Genomic DNA, 21,820 nt, shown 5'->3' on the forward strand with positions numbered 1-21,820 from the left:
ATTTGATCAATGTTAATATTCTTTGATTTTTAAAAATACGAGATAAAGAATTATTTTAGAACTAAAAGAGTATTATACTCTCTTTATCCCAAATTATAAGACATTTCAAGAATTTTGGAGAGTCAAACGATGTCAAGTTTGACCAAATTTATATGATAAAATAATAATATTTATGGTACTAAGTATAATTAGATACTTTATTAATTATATTTTCATAGCATACCCATATTTGATGTTATAATTTTTTGTAATTTTTTCTATAATTTTGATCAAACTTAAAGATGCTTTGACTCTCCGAAAATCATGGAATGCCTTATAATTTGAAATGGAGGGGTATATTATTAATAGATTTATAATAAATATATTTGAGATACAAATATTGATATTATATCCTATAAATTTAATCTAGAAGGTTTGAATCCTCAAAAAATAGTGAGATGTAGTATATTTTGTTGAGACGAAGCAAGCACGATCTTTTATTTGTTTGTAATTTTTGTTCTTAGAGCCTATTCGTTTGAGCTTATGTGTCGAATTTATCAGACATTTAATGATAATTTTCTATTACAATAAATCAGTGAACAATACTTTCAGTAATAATTTTTCAGTCAAGCAACTAGGGCCAAGCATTTTACAAGTTAGCTCCTATTTTGTCCTTTTGTTATAAAAAAGAACGATAAGTTAGCTCTTTAGGAAGAGCTAAACTTGCACATGTCTTTATGATTTATGTGTCTATGGTCGTTATGTTACTTTTTTTTTAAGTTCATATGAGCTAGCAAATTACTCTTTGTTCAGGGTAGCCTAAGCCACGATAACCTCATTTTAGCCGTCTGTGGCACTTTGTTCGGTGAAATGTATTGATGCGCTGCTCGAAAACCACCATAAGTCTTCTTGAAAGGATTTTTTTTATTTTCTATATGTTTTACTCTCTCTCTGTATTAAAAATTTCATCTCGTATTTCAAGAGTCAATCATTTTAAATTAACTAGATTTATAAAACTAAAATAATAACATTTTTATATATCTCAAATTAAACTAGATTTATAAAAACTAACAATATTAGCATCTGTATATCTAAATGGATCTACTAATAAAATGTATTGTTTAATAATATTTATTTGGTATTATAAATATTAGGATACCTATATTTATATTATAAATTTGAGATCAGTTGACTTGACTTTTGGAGGGAGTAAAAATGAATTTATATTCACTTCATCAAATTCCTTTGGTCCTGTTTGGTTCGCTCTTATAAATTTTAGTCTCTATCACATCGAATATTTAGATATATGCATAAAATATTAAATATAGACTATTTATGATACTAAAAACATAATTAAAAAAATATTTTGTGAGACAAAATTTTTAAATCTAATTAATTAATAATTATTATGATTAAAAATATGGTACAGTATAATCGCTCCAACCAAACAACCTCTTGCTTTGCAACGTCGAGGCGTCGACCCGCAACTCCCTACTTCCCTAGCGCAGGCGCTGCCGACCCTCCGGCGGCGGCTCCCCACCTCACCTGCGTCACCTCGCCCTGAGGTCACGACTCCCCTCTGCCGCTAGCCCGGCCCACCCCGTGCGGCCAACCCCCCCCCCCCCACCCCCCCCCCCCCCCCCACCCACCCACACACACACACATACACCCCTCCGCTGCGACTCACGTGAGCCCGCGCCAGCAGTTCGTTGAAGTGCAGAACCACTGACTCCGCCCGCGCTACGAGGACGGTGGCGACGCCCGTGCCGCAGGTCAGACCGCTTTTCCTACTTCCATTTCCTTCCTGCAAAATTGCGTATGGGGATATATTGAGCTTGTGGATGAATGGATATGTACGCCGTATTTGATTCCCAGCATTGCCTTTATAGACGTTCCATGGCAACCGTGTCTCTCTCTTAGCAATATTAGTTTTGCACTTGTTTATGAACGGATGTAATCATTAATAATTGGTTTAGTAGTCGATGTAGGTCAATAAAATAAAATAAAATCTGTAAGAGAGTTGCGATGCTAGATTGCTAGGTAGATGGATATGCCTTTTTCCCCCTTTCTGTTTGATGAATACATTGTGGATTAATAATATCTCTATATGCCAACACGTTTTCATCCTTATATACATGCCCTTGGATATTATAGATGTATAAAAGCCTGTAAGGAAAAAACGGGATGCTTTTGCCACAAAGGTCTTTTAACAACATTTGCTTGGAAGAAGACCTTGTCCATGATAGATAGACCACAAGAATGTTGAACAGTGTGCCCTATGAAAATCTTGTAAAATAGTTCTATAATCATTCACTATACACCCAAGTGCAAATGAAGAACAAGTGGGGCGTATCAATGTATCATACCAAGGGGAAGAATAAGGCCAAGAAGAGCATGGATACCTACAAAATCTGCAGCGTCAAGGTCATTAGCGGAGCCAGAATTTTTTAGGAGCCCCGGTGATTCTTATTGTGCAAAAATATTTAGCTAGAAAATTATAGGTTTCTACTTTGACAAGAAGAATTTTCCTTTTGAACTTTGGCAGCGAGCCCAGCCGGCCGCCCAGGGTGGCCTGGCAGTGGCTCCACCACTGGTTGTCGACGAAAGCTGGTCGGCAGTCTACCTTGGGGTATACCCACGGTAGTAGTTTATCGGTAGACGGTGCGCAAACTACGAACTCGATGGTGACGCAAGACACGGACAAACTTTTTATCCAGGTTCGGCCGCCGAGCTGGCGTAACACCTACGTCCTGCGTCTTGCTGTATTGATTTGTGTTGAGAGAATCATATGTCCTAGGGGGGTCCCTTACCCCTCCTTATATAGTCCGGAGGGCAAGGTTACAGATCTGGAAACTAATCCTAGTCGGTTACAATTGCCATAGATAGTTCGATATCAATTCCTATTCTAACCGACTAGAATCCTGCTTGATCTCCACACCTTGTTTCCTTGCGCGAAACTCCGAGCTGTCTGATCAAGCTTCGAACTTGTCTCGTAATGGGCCAAGCCTACTGACCCAAGTCTAGCCGTAAGGGTATAGGGGTTTATACCCCCACACTGGTCAAGGTGCTGAATAAGGTTTAGCCGACATCATCATCTCCTCCAAAACCATGTCCATCATGAAGCTGTTGCAAGAGGCCATTTGCCTCGCCTGCTACAACAAGAATCCCGCCACCTCCTGCGATATCTAGACCTCGATGCGCTTCACCCTCCCCAGGGGCCACCTGGACTTGATGTACTCATTGTGTAATATAATTGTTATCGGTGCCTTCGCCGCTTGCTGTCTTGCTCCTGCAGTGGTAACTTGGGGGATGTAGGGTTTCAGGGGGAGAGTGGAGATCATCCCGATGATGATGCGAGGTGGAAGGCTCACGGGTTTGACCTCTCAGGTTCTGAGCATGAGGTGCTTCAGCACGGAAATATTTGTCAGCAGTAAGTACATCTTTGCTGATTCGTGCTTGTCTCCGCAGTCACATGGTTCACCATATGATGATTGGATTTGTGCCAGATCTTGTATGTGACCACGTGATGATATGGTACTCTTGTGTTTGATTCATGTAGATGTAGCATGCTAGTCAGGTACTGTGGAGCTGTGACTTTTCATGGTTTTGGCAGAAGATAGCACTAGTTGGTGGTCTAAGCTTTTGACATTTGCTTGGGAGCATGTGGCTTTCAGGGTTTGCAACTAGTATCTGATGCTATCAGAATATGATTCCTTTTAATGGTAACACTTAGTGCCGTTGCTACCTAGTTCCTCTTCCTCACAAGTAGTTGACCATAAGAATGATGATGAATTTCTGTATCCATACATCTAGTGCTGAAGCTGGTGGAATATGTGTGGTTAAGCTGTCATCTTCATGACTTCACCTCTGAAATTTTGCTGTTAATCGAGTTTTGGAGATGATTCTCATTTGTTACCATGGAGCTTGATTACAATGTGAACACAGTATATTGTAAAGCTGATATAAATGCTTCCAACATACCCACCCTCCCTTTCCTTTTCTTCTTGGTAACATTTGTTGTGAACATTCTGCTACTTATGCGCTCTGATGAAGACAGGTTCTGCTCATAGGGTATATACATCCCCATGTTTTACTGAGTATTTTGTCTAATGTTGTCTGTTATTACTCCTGTGTGGTTGTGGCATGCAGTATTAACTCATTGTTGTTGTGTTTTTGGCTTTTTGCAGGATTATCATTCTATACAACGGAGGAAGAATTCAAAGATGTCTTTTCATCATTTGGCACCGTAGAGGAAGGTTCATTACCTGTGCTATTACTATTATTGGCCCTGCCTCATGTTCTTTACCAGTTGCAGTTGGGAATCTTTATGTTTCTTAATGAAACTTGATAGTTTATTTGGCTCTCTAACAGTATTGGTTACGTTAGTTGAATCAAAATAGCAGTATTTCAGTTTAATTGCTTTTTGTATCTTATTAAGTGCAGCTCGACTTATGCGAGACCAGCAAACTGGAAGGATCAAGGGATTTGGTTTTGTCAAATATTCATCGCAAGCAGAGGCAGAGAAAGCTGTCAAGGCAATGGATGGCAGGGTATATGCTTTCTGCTCAGCTCACTTGTTTCTACGGAAACTTCATTTATTGACTGATACTGATAAATTAATGACACTTACTCAATTTCCTTTCGATGCCCACTTTCAAATAAATAAATGAAGAAGAGACTGGAATGGAACTATAGGTAGGCTGAGGTTAGAGTCAAAGGAGGAGCCACCATATGTCTACTTACTGCTAGCTGCAGACTGTTTAGTCGCCATTTATCTGACATGATACTCTAGAAAATTCTTGATAGTGCAGTGTAAGCTTTGATGCCATTTGTTTCTCCACTGAACCACTCAAAAGTTCTAATCTTCAATTTTTCTAGGTCTGCTCTTCCTGCAAATCTCCATCCACAAATATATATAACGCACTCACGATTCTTGAAAGCTGGATGTATAAGTTATCAATACCTATTTGCAAAAGAATTGAAGGATGAGGATACTCCATATTACACCTTTAGCATGGCCTTTTATGTAAAAGAACATTTACTAGTTTATCTTAAAATCTGTCGGGATGCTTTCTTTCATGAAAATACATGTTTTGAATTAATGCATTTAATTTGTCCCACTTACTAAGCAGTGATTAGTCATATTAGCATTTCGTTACATCTTGCTGCCTGTCATGGATAAGGCAACTCCCAACCTGGATGACTGCATGGAGAAGATAATTTGGGTAACATTAAGTCATTAATGCATTAGCAGCAGAGCGCCCCCCCCCCTCTCTGGTGAATAAAGTGTGCTGAGCTCAGAAAATTGTCCCTCTTATTGAGTTACTTTAGGGATAGGAATTATACCATGGTATTATGGTATGATACTTGCACTTAATGCATTCTTTATGTAAGCAGACATCAGACTACATGTTTCAATTTTATTTGGATGTGGACTTAGTATAAGAAGTCATGTTCATGGGTTCATTGTCCTGTTGTAAATACTAAATAGCTCAATTGCACGTTCCTTCAGCAGCATTAGTTTAGGAATTTCAATCTTTTTGCAAAATCACAACTCAGCACAAGCTGGAAATTCACTAGTTTCCAACAAGGCAACAATTGTTTCAAGCAAGACGAACATAGTTTTATGTTGATTTGTAGCTTTATTTGTTAAATGCAATTGTATCTTGGCATATTTTCTTCACAAAATGCTCCAGCTGGTGTGTTCATATCCATGTACTGAGCGTTGTGGAACTCCACTTTTTCATCAGCAACACTCTCTTCCGAATCTTGTTCTAAGGTTTCAGTGTCTGAATTAAATTAAAATAAGAAAACATGTAGAGGCTTCATTCCCTGAGCCTGACGTGAACCAGTATCAGCTTTACATGATATTCTTGATCTTAAACTTTTTCTAATTAACTGCATCTCAACAGATTCTACGTGGAAGATTGATCTTTGTGGAGATGGCAAAAGAACAGAAAAGCAAGTAGGACACCCTCCACTGCAGAGGATTTCACCATTTTGGCTTTTGCCAACAAATTGATGGCAAGCTTATCTCCAAGTGTTAAAAGTCTTCGGTTACCCCGTGCACTCCCCCGGTTTTGGTTCATGAGCAATCACATTTGTTACGGAAGCTGGTGCACTTCAGCTTGTATGTTCATTTCTGAACATGAAACATGAGAGTGCCATCAGCTTATGTCAGATGGCAAATATCCGAAATTCCCAATTGCTGATGTAACTTATATACAAAGCAGAAGTTGAGTTTATTTTGGCTAGTTTCTCTTTAGTAACACTGCTACCTTGCCAATTGAAAGGTTGCCGTCTATGTGTTTTGGTTTCTGTTGTCTGTGTAAGAAATGTTAGCAACTCTGCCTACGAACTAACCTGGTTCGTAATGCATTGTTAATGATTTTAGAAATGAATCGTTGAGAAGAGAAGATCGATAAACATGTATTGTAATGATAATATACTCGATAGCCTTTGACGAGTGGGTTTAGTGGCCGAGAAATTAGACAAGAAAATTTAGCCTATAATGGGTGGGTCTAGTAAAGCCGATAGTTGACATTCTAGGCCACAACAGCCAGAGTTAGACAATAAAATTTACGACAGGTGGGTCCAGTGTGTAAGACTGTTTGAGGCGCAGCTTTTAGGCTTCTGACTAAAAAATGCACTTTCTGGCTATTGGTTTTATAATAATTTTTTAATATCTCAGCACATCAAAAAACAAAAAAAACTGCTCAAAACATGTTTTTTGAACTTTCAATTCATTTTCTTAAAAGCTAGTTTTTCAAAAGTTAATAAGCACACGTACAACACGGGCATACATAGGCATTAGCCCACAATAGACCCCATGTTGACAGAGAAAAAAATAGAACTATTCTCTCTCCAAGGCCACCATCTTCACAACAACAAAAAGTGTGCATGCACCACCTTTTCTCCTTTCTCCCTCCCTAGAGGCAGCGGATCAGAGCGGTTCTTGAGCATCCTCTACTATTTTGTGAGACCACCAGATAAAAATGACATGGAGTGTTAATGCTGAGGTGGAGACCAGAGCAGTACGCCACCCTAGCGTGTTGGAAAAGCCCTAACTTGCTGTTTGTTTCAGCTTCTGATTTTGGCTACTAGAAACCACATAAAAGTCAAAACAAACAAACCCTAAGTTGTGGTGGTAACTAAATGCTGAATACCCCATCATTACAAATTATAAGACATTTGACTTTTTAAATATATAGTTTCTGTTATGCACTTAGATACCTACATACATAAAAAAAATACTGTATCTAGAAAAAGCAAAACATCTTATAATTTGAAGAGGGAGTACAAGTCTTTTAGGTATGGCAACTTAAGACTGCAATCGAAACATATTTGTTATGTTCTCTTCCGAGAAAATCCAGGAGAATGTTGCTTTGTGCTGTTTTGGGCCTCGATTCAAGCATTCATGCCCACTTTCTCCTTTAAGCTCCAAGTCGTGTCGATTTGTTGTTGCCCTGGCACCATTTGGAAGTTTCGGTCTGCTTTTCTCATTCTTACCAATCATGCTGCTGTTGGGCCAACAAGATGTAACGGACCATGTCGTCGTTGAAGGAACAAGCACCATGCATAACAGCACGTTGGTGTCACGGGTCCGTCACGACTCATCGCTCATCAGTCATGAGCCCTGAATGTGTGTGCGCGCCCGATGGTAACAAATCCAGTCGGTTAAAATTGCCTAGTTAATCACAATGTGACAATGGATGATGCAAGCAATAGTAGAGCGGTTTTTTCTTTCAATGACATTACTTCAGGCCTTGCGCTGTTTCATTGTGAATTCTGGAGCGAGCCCATGGACAAAACCCCAAAATCTCACTACCGATTCTTAGTCTGAACTTCTGGAGATAAGATTGATTCCACGATCTGAACTGTTCGCTTAAAATTATCTACTGAATTTGCTAGCAATTCAACAAAGTTTTTCTTACAATAAATCAACGAAGTACTTTCAGCCATAGCTTTTCAGCCAAGCGAACAGGACATAAGCAGTAAAAAAAATGTAATAAAATGCTGTTGATCCTATTATTTTGAAATAAAAAATGTAATAGGACCATGTCATCCTTTTGAAAACAATGTACTGATAAACTTTGTAACAAACTCCACGCATAATTTTTGTTCCAATTTGGAGAAAAGCATTAGCACTCGCATTCAAATCTTCTGTACAGCATGTTAGGTATTTCAAAGGAAGGTAAACAAACCACAGCTCTGGCTCTTCTCAAAAAAGGAGAAAACACACACACTAGTGTATACGTTCTTCATAATCGGTGAGTAACACCAACAATTCTGTCCGCTGCTGCTCAACTACTAGTCTGCTACCGTGGCCGGGAACTAGGAATAGCAGAGAAGCTCCCATTATCGGACATGAAATAGTGATTGTAGTTGATTCTTGTGACTAGATCGGCAAGATGGGGAAAATGGCCCACATTGAGCTTGAAAGATAGGATCTGCAGGGGTTATAAAATTCTTAGTTACTCAATCGAAAGAAAAAAACAAATACTGCAGAAGACCGATCTTTTTACTCGTAGCAAATAGATTTAGAACCCTACCCTCAGGAGAAATACGACACACTCATCAAATTGCTTCTCAATCCTGTCGATTTCCATCTCGCATCGTGCCCTCACAGCTGAAGCTATCCCACCAGTACTGAGAGTTTGTTCAACATTGTGAAAGTCCAATGCCAATCCAAGAATAGTCTTAACTCGACTGGCAATGAGAGCCCACTGTAAAACACAGTGAATGTCCATTCTTATCCAAGTTCAAACATCAGATGATTTATTGATTTCATATAAAAATAGCAAAGATGCTTACCAACTTATCAGAGGCCACAAAGCATTGTCGTTGGATAGAAGAGAGATATGCCTCATGAACTTCCATGACTTCATCCAGTGTAGTAGCAGACGCCATGCCATCACAAAGCTCAGTCCATGCACTATGATAAACCTACTCAAAAAATGCCATGAGTACTAGACAGACAGTGATTTAAGGGGAGGAACTGAGCAAACATATTTCAACTCACTCGGTCCATGACATACTGATGAAATGCATCGACAAAATGGAGGAGCTTCTGCGCCACTATTAGGTGTTGTTTGAAATTATGTGCAGTCCTGCCTCTGGCCTGCCAACAAAAGAGCATTGATTTATGGAAATTAAGTTGTCGTGATTATAAACTAAACCACATTTAATTGTCAACTCCCAACAATATATCGATTTATAACATTTCCAGCTTCATAAAAAGAATATTCACAACAAAGGATGATGTTAGATGATGACTAAAAACACAAAAGGTCGTATGGATCATTACCTTCCACATCCACTTTCGGGTTTCATCCAAAACGAACTTTGCTCGTTTGACCTTCAGTAAGAATCCCATTACCTGGTTCACCAAAATGACAAGTGCATTAGTTATATTGAATCATGTCTAATACTTACAATAGAAAGTAAGGCATTACCTGATTATACTTCTTCAGTGCCTCTGTATTAACAATTAGATCAAGAGGCCAAGACACCTGCCATTACCAAAATAAATCAAAATACAGGAAAAAAATTCAGATAAAGCTTGCTCTTGTTTGGTGCATACCTTATATGTAAAATTAAGCATGTCAAGCGCATCAATGCCAAAACCAAGTGCACGACCTTTTTTAGAAGTTGATGGACCTTCCTCACCATTGTGTGTGTCATGTTTTGCTAACGAAACAACCAAAGAATCTGGTGCTGTCAGGAGCATTTTGTCAGCTGAGTTTCTTATGGATTCCTGCATGAAAGGAATAACCATAAGAGAACTGAATACTCATGAAGCATAGATATCAAGAAGACAGTAAATTTGCAACAGGAATCACCTGCAACAAATTATTCAACTCAAAGTCATCATCCCAGGAATTCCCTCTATCAAGCTTATCAAAAATTGTTATCAGAAACTGCTGCAGCATGTCACCTGAAGGTTCAAGTAAATTAGTAAAATCAAGTTTTATTTCTTTACTCGATTTCAACAGTCTGAGGGAAACACGAGTAAGCAGTTCTTTGGGGTTTTAAGCACACTTAGTGATGACAGACCTGATCCTAGCAAATAAATAGCACGTAAAACAAGCAGTTCATCCATTAATCTCCATTCGCCCATTAGCTTGGACAGGATTTGATTGCCTATGTGATCGACCTAAAAGGGGAACAAAAGCAGACTTTTTATACAAATAGAGTAACAAGAATATGAACATAATACAAGTTTTGAGCAGACCTGTCTCTTTATGCATTTGGAAAGGCATTCTTGGATGATACCCACTGGCTGAAGAGGATCTTTCACGCTCATATTCTGAATAAACTTCAAAACTCTTGATGCTAGTGCACTATCTTTCTGCATAGGTAAAATTTCTGACAGCAGCGCATTTTCCTGAAGCGAATGGGATTAGAGATAACCAGGAAACATGAATAACAAACTATACTTCGGAAGCAAGTCTTACTTTTGCACAAGGAAGAAGAGTTGGAAATGCATAAAGGTCCTCCAAGGTCCTTCTTTCATCTTCTTGGCGGACATATTCCAAATCATTGAACTGGAAACCAAACTTATAATCAGTGCTAGTTCCTGCAGAATGTCCATCAGCAAATATAGCTCTTCGCATGTTCCCATCATCAAGTGGAGGGAGATGAAAACTTTCAGAGATATTCAGTTCACTCCAAGAAGTTGGGTTCCTCAGTAGCACTTCTCTGCAAGCAGTGACAGCTGGATTTTCATAACAAGATAAAGTGAAAAACCCTTCTACGGCATTGGAAGATGCATCTTTTGGGCAACCAGGGGCAAAGACTGTCTTCTCCATAACAACATTTATGGTCTTCTCCATACCATCACATTTCCTTCCTGATGTAGCATCCTTTAGGAGCTTTACCCAAGTCTTCTCAGTGATTTTCCCTGCGCATGTATCTTCTGTTTCTTTCAAGTTGCTCTTGCTCCCATTTTCCATCAAAGCATTGTCATTTCTATCAACATGCAGTGTTCTTAAGTACTCATAAACATGGTCACCATTTTCTAATAGACCAGATAGGCATATCAAGAAAATTTCAGACAAGGTTAGGAGTCCCATTTCGCGCGAGTCATTTCCAAACTGACTTGTGGATACTTCAAGAGCATCTTTATTTCTTGGATGATCATCATGGATTCTTAAACTTGACATATCTGGCCAGAATTTCTGTTGACCACTGCAATTAGTATCCTGATAGAAATTGGACCCATGTGTACCTTTGTGAGTTTGAATCTGGTGTACGTCTTGAACGTGTTGGACAAGTTGAAAGGATTTTCCAGCAGATACAATGGCCCTTGCAATATCCTTCAAGAATACTGGGCATAATATATCCACACAACCTTGATTGTTCACTTTCAAGCAAGCTCCTGCAGTAATAGATTCATGGTTGCTTGATTCCTTTTTCTTGATAGATTCACTATCAGTTAAAGTGGTTGAACTGTCAACTCTGGAACCTCTTACTCTGAGCATATAGCTCATTTCCCAGAATGCCGGCTGATCTATTGTAACCGCATTATTTGCATAAAAGAACATCTAGAGAAGAGAAAAGTGGCTGAATAAAAAAAATGTGGAACCTTTGAAATTCAAGTTATGGATCAGAAAAATTAAACATCATTCATCATCAAATCTCAACAGGATAATGTCAAGCTGGTATAAGGCAATGCAGAACTACGTGATCTAAATCAAAGGGTTTGCAATTATACTTAAATAACTAAAATAAATAGGGAAAGAAAATGATGTGTTTTAGACACCAATGGGTAGCTACCTTATGCTGCAAAGAAATGGGTATGCACATAGCATTTTATTCAGGCAAACCATATGGAAATCAGGAAATGGCCGACTTTCAGGATATACATGGAATATAGGGAACAAGATGGAACAATCTCATGTACACTTTTGTTGAACTCTTCAAGGCACATAACATAATCACGAAATTCTGATGATTTACTGTTGAATTCAATATGTTCAGGCCAATCAGAGACGACAGGCTACTTTTGTAGTGTTTAGTACCTTAACATGAATGCTTGTGAAATATATCTAAAAAGGAATGAAATGAATTGTTTCTTCAATACCTCTTCATAAGGGTCATCAAGGATACCATCATATATCCAGGAATCTAGACATTGAAGATAAGGTAACAAGCTTCCAGTAAATATCACTAGCAGCATATGAAATGGCTCACCCTGGAATTTATACGGACTATATTAATTAGCAAGCATTATTATAACTGAAATAAAACAATCAGATATTCGAGCAATTGGTTCTTGTTGCAACCTCGCCATCTTCCAGAAGACATACTTCATTTAATTTCTTGAAGAGATGGTCGAGAATATGAACTGCAACTTCACTAGATGCTATGTGCGCATCAGAATCCCAAAAGCCATCTGGCACAGCTCCATGCAAAACTTGAGACAAATGTTCTGCTCCAGAACGTAAACTGCAAGACATTTAATACAGAGAGTGACTTTTGTTTTACAAAACAAAATCTGACAAGTGCTAAAATTATGCATGAAAAGCTCCTGTGGTATACTCAATATACAAATTGGCACGAGGACACATTTCCCACAACTGATGATCTCTCTAAAATCAATTACATACTTCATCACAAAAAAATAATAAGTTATTAGTTTGCTAGAACAGTTCAAACTCAAAGGTTCTTGCCTAAAAAGTGTACAAACCTGTGAAAACACACAAATAACATTAGAGGAATAAAAGTAGCAAAGTATATAGTGAAGTTTGACCTTGACAATGAATCAGTTAATCCCAGTAGAGTTATAGTCCTGTTGTCTGAAACAAAAAGCTTCTCTTCCTCCTTCAGAGCTGCTTCGCGGAGCCTCTGATGTTAATATGACAACAGTCATTGGAATTTTGGACTGGATAAACACCATCTATTTAGATTACACAAAATTCAAGCCCAAGAAACATATGCACATCCTGAATTGCAGCCTCACCTTAAGCCAAGAATCAACCGAGCTAGCAAACGCGTCCAACGTAGGAATCTCGTGACGTCGCATCCTAACCTTCCCAACAAAAAGCTCCACTTGCTTTAAGCATGTTGCCGTGAACAGGAACGGACTCAACAAGGACCTGAGGCCCGTCAGTGACAAGTGAGCCACATATATCCCCGCTTTCTCACGGTACCGAGGCACATTACTGTCCCAATAGAGCCAGGACGTCTCGAAGCCTTGCAGCACCTGGAAAACAGCCTTAACCTGCGAATGTCACAAGGGCCGCATGAGCACATGAGCATCAGCTTGAGGAAGTGCCAGATGGAATCAGAATCATATTCATGTTGGAAAGCAATTGAATTCCTACCAGCTCATGTTCTTCTGTTCTCAAGCCTGGCACTGGCACAGCATGAGGAAGGCCCTTCGAGACACTGAGCTGAAGCTTATGCACAAAGCTTTGGGCTTCATCAGCCTCCAGCAGTTCCGCGGTTCGATGAGGCAGAACCATTGCGGATTCACTTGAGGCAGGGGCCGATCCTCCACTATAGGACACCGAATAACGATCGAAGATAGTGGACATAATACATGTATATTTTAGTCCTCGTTCAGAAACAAAATAATCTTCTCCAGTCCATACGTATTGGGAGAGATTGAGGGGGACATTGGTTCATTTTCGACTACAGCCCACGTATATTGAGAGGGAACACGCCCGTGACTGGTGGATCTGAATGCGGATAGCAAATAGCTTACGTTGGGGAGCTCGGTTTCGCGCAGCGGGAAGGGGAAGGAAGGCAGGGGCAGACGAACCTGGTGGGTGCTCGTCGCTGGCGAGCGGCGAAGGGCCCGGCGAAGGGCCCGGCGAAGCCCTCGGCACCTGGCGTAGGGTGCGGGCGGCGGTCGGCGGTCGGCAGTCGTCGCGCGGCGCACTCGGGCTGAACGGGAGAACGAAAATCAGGGGTGGTTTTTTTTACCTCCCGGGCCGTTCATTCCTTTGCAGCCCACGGATTGAGGGCGTTTTCTTTGTTGGGCGGACTGGCCCAGATTGGGAACCAAACAGGCCCAAAATTCCACGCTATCATCCAAACAGGTTGGCTCGTCTCTCCTTCCACGCCAGGCAGCAAGCTCCACAACTGTTTTTCCTTCTCCCGTTCAGCCCGCGTGCGCTGTGTCACTCTCCCAGCGCGACGACTGGCGACCGCCGGCCCCACCCTACGCCAGGTGACGAGGGCTTCGCCGGGCCCTTCGCCGCTCGCCGGCGACGAGCACCCACCAGGTCCGTCCGCCCCTGCCTTCCTTCCCCTTCCCGCTGCGCGAAACCGAGCTCCCCAACCCTAACGTAAGCTATTTGGTTCTGATACGGTAATTTGATATTTAATGTTACCCGGATTATACCAATCAATAGGGTTTAAACCTTTTCGGGAGGACGGACGCACGCACTCCGCCTCCGCTCCCCTTCGTCTCGACCGCATCTGAGCACTCCGCCGCAGGTCCGCCTCCGCAGCCACCGCCATGTCGAAGCCCGCGGACCAGCAGCCATCGGACATGCAGGTCGACTCCTCCTCCGCCGTCGAGGAAAAGCCGGCCATCAGATTCTCCATCAACGGTGAGTTTACGCTCCCTCTTCACGAATCCTCCGGCGATCTGGCCCCTCGTTCCTTCTCCTGACGGGTCTCATCTCCTGCAGTGCTTGAGCTCATGAGGGAGGCGCAGATGCAGCATGGTCTCCGCCAGAGCGACTACACGCGGTACCGGTGCGTTATGCCACGCGCTCTCCACTCGGTCCTGCTCGACCCCTCCCCCAGATCTGCGCGTCTAGTTCGATTATTAGTCCTTTTTCTGTCTTCTTGTCTGCTGTGATCTCAAATTTGAGCTGGGATGAAGTGTTCCCTTATCCAAATGCTGTACACTGCGATCCAATTCTACGCGTACCTGTACCCTGCAGGAAATTTCGAAATTTTGTTTCAAACTTTCGGCCTGTTTATGCTTGTTTCGTTTCCCATCATGCTCTTTGTTGTCAGTTAGAATGGGGATCTTTTGTCATTGTTGTGACTGCCTCTTTGCTTGAATGATTTTGCATTGCCTGTAGGCGATACTGTTCTGCACGACTCAGAAGGCTGTACAAGTCTCTCAAGTTTTTGCATGGCCGAGGTAAATACACCAGAAGGAATATAACCGAGTCAACAGTCACGGATGTGAGGTGTGGTCCCTTCTGCTGATAATATGCTATACAGCATGTTGCTTGTCTTAATAATTCCCTTTGCAGTGTTATAAACCTTGTGTGATGTTTTGAGCAACAACTATTACAATTTGTTTAAACCTGGAGAGGACTTCATGAAGCAATTTAACATGTGAGAGCAGGTTTCTCCATGTAGTATTTTACATGGCTGAGCGAGCATGGAGCCATGCCATGGAGAAGAAAACTGCTGGTACAAACGCACAACAGCGTATCTACATGTTGGGTCGATTTAGGAAAGCGGTTAAATGGGCATCACTTTTTTCGCAATTATGTTCTGTAAAAGGAGATTCCAGGACATCTCTAGAAGCTGAGGTGTGTTTCTTACTATATTTTGTTTCACTTTCTCTCAACTGTATTTTTTAAAAATATTTGAACTATTTTGAAGACAAATCTAAACCATTTTCACCAAAATACATTTTTTTTCTCAGGCATATGCTTCATATATGAAAGGTGCTTTGTTTTTTGAGCAAGACAAGAATATAGATGCCGCAATGATAAATTTCAAGAATACGAGGTTTGTGGAATTCTGTTTGTTTCAGGATATACGATCATTAGAGCCTAACATTGTTTATTGTGTGGATATCTTTATTCATTGTTCCTTTTTGAATGAGTAATTAGGGTGAGTTTTTTTTTATGATTTTGAGTAATTTATTATCTGTTTCTCTATAGGGCTATATATGAGGAGCTTGGGAAGTATGGCAGCATAGAAAATCAACTTCTATGCCGTCAGCGCATCGACGAAGTGGAGCCTATGATTGATTTCTGTTCACACAAACTAGGTGGATCATATTTACAAGCACATGAACTCTTGGATACTGCTAATGATCTTCTCAAGGCGAAGATGGAGGTATTTATTTTCTTATTACTGCTTATCGGACATACCTCGATTTCTTTTTAGGAGTTATTAGTTAGGGGCTAGCACATATTGCAATGGACCATAAAATTAAATATTAGATTGATATGGGTTTTGTCTTCAGGATTCAAATTTTTGGGAATTAATTTCCTTCTCGTTCTTTTAGTGGTTCTGCATAGGAGATACAAGGTAGTAGGGTGCAGATGCATTTTTTTATACTTGCAGTTTTGAGGATTGCACCGATTTCAGCAAGCATGCCAGATTTATAAGCCATAACTGTTTTATTATGTATCTAGACATAGCGTATATTTAGGTGCATAGCAAAACCTATTAATGAACCTAGAAAAGCCAAAAATGACTTACAATTTTGAACGGAGAGAAGGGTGCAGATGCATTTTTTTTATACTTGCAGTTTTGGGGATTTGCCCATCTCAGGAGCAAGCATGCCAGATTTATCTACCATAACCGTTTTATTATGTATGTAGATGTAGCATATATTTAGGTGCATAGCAAAAACTATGAATGAACCTAGAAAAGCCAAAAACGACTTACAATTTTGAACGGAGAGGGTCCATTTTTGAACTAGCTGTTGTAATGAAGGCATCACAATGCCACTATTGGCATGTTGATATTTTGATTGAACAGCTGGAGATCTGGCTCTCTGCAGGACAATTATGGTGCATTTTGAAACGATGTGCCTTCTTTTAATATGTTAGATGTGCTAATTGTTTTCGCTGTGGGAAGTTAAAAAGGAAATTTTCAATTCTATGCGAAGTCAGAGCTAGAGAGTTTTTTCAGATCTCTCTATTTCCTCCCAAATATACTACCTAACATTTATGTCTATACAGTACAGTTGGCTACATTTGTCCTGTCATCTGATTTCATGATTGGCCCACCATGATATGACTTTATTTTCTGGAACTTTGGACTATTTTTTAATATATAGTTTCATAAAATTGACACCAACTTGTTTGCTTGTAATTTCTTTTTGGCTGTTTAGATGCCCTTTTCTTCCTATATTCTTACATGTATTTTGAAAATTTTTCAGGCTGTATTAGCTGAGACAAGGTCACAGCAGGCAGCTTCCATGACCGAGTTTAATTGGCTTGGTCGCACATTTCCTATTACAAATGCAAAGACCCGTGTCTCCATTTTGAAAGGTATGTAGTTACTTCTAATAACTTCTGGAGTAATATTGTGCAGGATTACCACATAATACTGCCTTTCTGTTTTGAAATGAGATTGTATAAAATTCAGGTCATGATAAAATGACTGATTGTAGAATCCTTATTTGAGCAATTTTCTTGCTGCAACTTTTTAGTTTTATATTTGTGGACTTAATTGAGTTATATATGATCAGCTCAGCAGCTTGAGAGAGACTTGAGTGCCACAGAATCAGTTGCTGCTGACAAAAAGCTTGCCATATTTGATAAAATATTTTCTGCATACCATGATGCTCGGAGCTGCATCCGCAATGACCTGGTACGCAATTTGTTGTTTTTACTTGTTATATTTAGTACAGACTAACATGCTAGAGAATTGAGATGTGTTATACAATGGTTACAGTTTGTATTCTAACTTTTTTTTTTTCCAAATGTAGGCTTCTGCTGGCAATGCTGAGGATATAAGAGATGACCTGAATGGTCTTGACAAGGCTGTTAGTGCTGTTCTAGGATTGAGGACTATAGAACGTAATCAGTTACTTGTTAGCATTGCTAAAAGTAAATTCACAAAGCATCGAGATGAGAAAAATGAGCGAATCACAAAGCCAGAAGAGCTTGTTCGACTATATGATCTGCTTATTCAGGTATGTTTGTTTTCTGTCACATCCTCTTTTTAGACATTTTATCATGTCTTTACTAGGCCTTGTACTTTTGTTGATGTGAGAGTGAGACTGCTTTTTGCAGAATGCAACAGACTTGACAGATTTAGTTAGCTCTGGAAGAAACAAAAATGAAGAAGAGAACTCTTTTATTCATGAGTATGAGCTGAAAGGCTTGGCTTTCCGAGCTGAGAGGTTTGTTACACTGTATCCAAGTTTAGCGTGCTCTTTAATGACCAGCTTTCTTTACATCATTATCTCTCTTTTCACAATAAATCTGTATAAGTATTTTATGATCTTGACCCTTTTACATGTTGGTTTATATGCCTTCCTTGCTATCTGCATCAATTATAAAAAACGAAAAATTAAAAGATAGGTTAAGTAAGAGTTTGTTGCATGCAAGTATGCCACTTGCATAGTTAGTAAATCACTAAATCTGTTTATAAATCTTTCAGGTGGTTAGCAAGGTTTAAATCTGTTTAAATCTAATGCCTGGTGGATTATCCTTACATGTTTCACTTTGAAATATTGTGCAGATGTTTCTTTTTGGCAAAGTCATATAGTTCAGCAGGCAAAAGAGCTGAAGCATATGCATTATTCTGCCATGCCCATACTCTCACTGATTCTGCACTGCAACAGCTTGCAAACAGTCATGACAAGGTTTGACACTGAAACAACCAACTCTGAACCAGCACCTTGCAATCTTTTTACTGGCATATCACTTCCAATCCTGAGGACTATTAACGTGGAACCTTGATACTAGATGCAGGGAGTTTTTTTTGTTGACCGGTAATCTATAGCTTATGGTTCTCTATGTTGAAGCAAATTGAATGACAGGTTAATTGACTTTGTTGGCAGGTTAATCTTAGAACATAGTTGCATTCAAGGAAAAAAACTATTTAATAACATAGTTCATGTTCTTCACTAAGTTGAAGCAAATCGAATCCCAAGATAATTAGGCTTTGTGGGGCTTTCCCATTATCTTTGTTTTTCTAATTATTATTGTAGAAATTCGCCTAACTTATGCATGCTCATTTTTCACAGGCTTTAATACAAGATCTGAAGTCTCTATCTGACAATTGTAGATCAAATAGCTGCATAGAACATGCAACAGGCATTATGGAGGAGGAGATTGTTCCTTTAAAACTTTCTAAAGGAGTCTCAACTATGTCACTTGCTGATGGTAAAGCAAAGGTATGTTTCCATTATGAAATATGCCCATGTAAGCACGGAATAAGCCTTTGCATTGGTAGGGCACCCTTAGAATAGAGGTTTGCACCCTGATACTTCTGATTTTTAGCTTGGTTGTGCTATGCTGGCCAATATTGGGACCTGTAGATACTATTCAGGGTGCCTCGGGGTTTCAGTTGGTGCTGCCATTTGTACTTTACATATTATAACCATGGTGCCTTTTGGGAATTTATTACAGCTCATGTGTATAAATTTGTATTCTCAAGTAACTGTTGCAGAAGTATCGGTCCACATAATTGCATTTGAGCAAAGGATAGATGAGACTGCAAACTTGAGTATGCTTGCATATTACTCCCTCTGTCAAAAAAAAGAATGTAATTCTAGCACAGTGTCAAGTTAAAGTATCTTGAGTTTGACTAACTATATATAAAAAAATATTAATATTTGTGACACCAAATAAGTATCATTGAATTTGTCATGAGATATTTTTCATAATATATACTCCTGTGCTTATTTGTAGTTTCATCTATATATTTGTCATAAGATATTTTTTGGTGACACAAATATTATTCATAATATTATTTGTCATGAGATATTTTTTCATAATATATAAAAGTAGGTACTCCCTCCATCCCAAATTACAAGTCATTCCAAGAATCCTGGAGAGTCAAAGCATTTGCAAGTTTGACCAAAATTATAGCAAAGTTACGCTAGGCGCCGGGCGGAATCTAGGCGGAGACCCCTTGCCTAGCGCCTAGGCGGGATTAATCGCGCCTAGGCGTTCCTAGGCGTTTTCCTAGGCGTTTTGGCAATATAGCCAATATATATGTACATATCCTATATATTATGTATATATCTATTTATTGAGAGGCATAAGTGCATAACATTCACTAATTGAGGCATCCATGCATCCAGGCATAGCATTCAGTCATAGCATTCAAGCATAGCATTCAGTCAGGCATCCATGCATCCATCAATCCATGTATTCACTCATTCATACTCAGGCATAAAAGAACAAAAGGGACAGAATAGGAGAGAGGACCGTGGAGCAGGGGAGAGGAGCTGGGGAGGGGGAGGGGAGTGGAGCAGGGGAGACCGGGAGAGGAGCTGGGGAGGGGAGTAGCCGGAGGGGGAGGGGAGAGGAGCAGGGGAGGGCCGGAGGGAGGGGTATCACCTTGGGGACGAGTAGCTTCCAGGCCGGCGGGGAGGAGCTCGCCCGGCGGGGAGGAAGGCGTCCGGCGGGGAGGAGGGCGTACGGGCGGGAGGAGCTCGACCTGCGGGAACAAGAGAAGCAAATGGCAGCCGCGGGTGCTGCCTCGGCCTTATCCGCGCGATTTCGCGCGCCAATTCGCGCCGTGCGGCCGCCTGGGCGCGCCATCACGCGGGAAAGCTCCGCGCCCTCGACCACGGCCGCCAATTTTTCCGCGGCCCGCGTGCGCGTCCGCCTACGCGCCGCCTCGCTCGCTTCTGCGCCGATTCGGCGCCGCCTAACGCCGCCTACGCGCCGCCTAGCTCCGCCCAGCGCCGAGACGCGCGACTACCCCCCTAGGCGCGGCGAGGGCCTTCGCCCAGCGCCTACTCGCGACTAGGCGGCCGCCCAGCAGCGCCCAGCGTAACTTGGAATTATAGAGAGAAATACTAAGATTTGTAACATAAAGTGAGTATACTAAGAAAATATAATTAAGGAAGAATCTAATGATACTTAGTTGGTATCATAATAGTTATTATTTTATCATATAAATTTGGTCAAACTTGAGATATTTTGACTCTTCAAGATTCTTGGAATGACTTGTAATTTGGGATGGAGGGAGTACTTATTTGTCTTAGTACCTATTTGCTGTCATAAACGTTAATATTTGACCTATATATTTGGTCAAATTTAGATTCTTTAACAAATAATGCACCTAGAATTGCATATAATTTTTTTTGGGATGGAGGTAGTATTAATATTATGAATTTATGACCTTGTATGTTTGGCTGCCGTTAACTGTTTTTCAGCCTATCTTCAATGTTGCAAGTGGTTAAGTTGACTAGTTCCTACCTGCCACTTTGCACATGAAACCAAGTTGGCAGTATTTTGTAATTACAGATACTTATGATATATTTGTATTTTTGCAGGAGAACAAGTATCTTCTTGATATGCTAGAGAGCTATGAGTCAGCGATTGGTGAGCCAAACACCAAAGCTCCATGTCGCATTGCTCAATTCCCACCTCCCTTCCAGGCAGTTCCATGCAATCCTATTGTTCTTGATATGGCTTACAACGCAGTTGAGTTCCCAAGCCTTGAGAACCGTATGAAAAAAGAAAAGAAGGGTCTTCTGAGCAGGTTCTGGGGGTGAAAGAAGGCATTTGCCCTCTTAAATTTTGGTGCACTATCCTGATCGTTTGATTTGCTTGGTGCATGAACCAGTGTAAAATGAGAATGTCCTCATAGTACCTTTGATGGGTGAGTTTTTCTTCAGTTTCCCGCCCATGAGATTGTTTGTCAGAAGGATCATTTAGCCGTTGCAAAGTACATCTCGCTCGGTGACTGATCAGCATAACTTTGGTGTCATTAAATTTTGAGCAATGACTGAGATAGCTCGGATTGTTGAATGTTAAGTTGTTTCATTTCCATATCCAAGTAGGCAGGGAACAATAAGGAAAATGTTTTCAATGTTAATTTATCTTGCTACTCAATCAAGTATAGAATTTTATAGCAGTAAAATTTGCTGCAATACATCAAAAGTTTTGGTAAATTGGGTTGGTGTGCATTCCTGGCAAAAACGACCACACCC

The 21,820-nt window shown here is 40.4% G+C and overlaps 3 protein-coding genes across 8 annotated transcripts; 2 read left to right on the forward strand and 1 right to left on the reverse strand.

Annotated features, from left to right (window-relative positions):
• On the forward strand, window positions 1,622–6,380 carry LOC8079176 (glycine-rich RNA-binding protein 4, mitochondrial). 2 transcript variants are annotated; one of them, XM_021452306.1, is made up of 5 exons: window positions 1,622–1,751; window positions 3,295–3,409; window positions 4,167–4,235; window positions 4,423–4,529; window positions 5,892–6,380. In XM_021452306.1, the coding sequence occupies exons 2-5, from the start codon at window positions 3,325–3,327 to the stop codon at window positions 5,946–5,948; spliced, it is 318 nt and encodes a 105-aa protein (XP_021307981.1). In that variant the 5' UTR covers window positions 1,622–1,751; window positions 3,295–3,324; the 3' UTR covers window positions 5,949–6,380. The 2 variants fall into 2 exon arrangements, with proteins under 2 accessions (XP_021307981.1, XP_002461004.2); XM_002460959.2 differs by having other exon boundaries at window positions 3,303–3,409.
• Window positions 7,986–13,915, reverse strand: LOC110433081 (gamma-tubulin complex component 5). 3 transcript variants are annotated; one of them, XM_021454696.1, is made up of 17 exons: window positions 13,748–13,905; window positions 13,308–13,664; window positions 12,944–13,204; window positions 12,734–12,828; window positions 12,267–12,429; window positions 12,065–12,175; window positions 10,437–11,525; window positions 10,214–10,366; window positions 10,036–10,135; window positions 9,822–9,916; window positions 9,563–9,736; window positions 9,435–9,491; window positions 9,287–9,358; window positions 9,002–9,100; window positions 8,794–8,925; window positions 8,532–8,705; window positions 7,986–8,429 (listed from the first exon to the last, which is right to left on the reverse strand). In XM_021454696.1, the coding sequence occupies exons 2-17, from the start codon at window positions 13,518–13,520 to the stop codon at window positions 8,298–8,300; spliced, it is 3,120 nt and encodes a 1,039-aa protein (XP_021310371.1). In that variant the 5' UTR covers window positions 13,521–13,664; window positions 13,748–13,905; the 3' UTR covers window positions 7,986–8,297. The 3 variants fall into 3 exon arrangements, with proteins under 3 accessions (XP_021310371.1, XP_021310374.1, XP_021310372.1); XM_021454699.1 differs by having other exon boundaries at window positions 8,094–8,429; window positions 13,308–13,482; window positions 13,748–13,915; XM_021454697.1 differs by lacking the exon at window positions 13,748–13,905 and having other exon boundaries at window positions 8,094–8,429; window positions 13,308–13,728.
• LOC110433082 (signal recognition particle subunit SRP68) lies at window positions 14,045–21,722 on the forward strand. 3 transcript variants are annotated; one of them, XM_021454700.1, is made up of 14 exons: window positions 14,045–14,213; window positions 14,343–14,543; window positions 14,625–14,691; window positions 15,027–15,137; window positions 15,299–15,488; window positions 15,605–15,690; window positions 15,846–16,023; window positions 17,078–17,189; window positions 17,390–17,511; window positions 17,630–17,836; window positions 17,937–18,046; window positions 18,388–18,511; window positions 18,896–19,045; window positions 21,161–21,722. In XM_021454700.1, exons 2-14 carry the CDS (start codon window positions 14,450–14,452, stop codon window positions 21,380–21,382), a joined length of 1,773 nt encoding a protein of 590 aa, XP_021310375.1. In that variant the 5' UTR covers window positions 14,045–14,213; window positions 14,343–14,449; the 3' UTR covers window positions 21,383–21,722. The 3 variants fall into 3 exon arrangements, with proteins under 3 accessions (XP_021310375.1, XP_021310377.1, XP_021310376.1); XM_021454702.1 differs by having other exon boundaries at window positions 14,054–14,213; window positions 14,428–14,543; window positions 21,161–21,705; XM_021454701.1 differs by lacking the exon at window positions 14,045–14,213 and adding an exon at window positions 14,258–14,276 and having other exon boundaries at window positions 14,428–14,543; window positions 21,161–21,705.

This window comes from Sorghum bicolor, chromosome 2 (assembly GCF_000003195.3).
Source record: "Sorghum bicolor cultivar BTx623 chromosome 2, Sorghum_bicolor_NCBIv3, whole genome shotgun sequence".
Lineage (NCBI taxonomy): Eukaryota > Viridiplantae > Streptophyta > Magnoliopsida > Poales > Poaceae > Sorghum > Sorghum bicolor.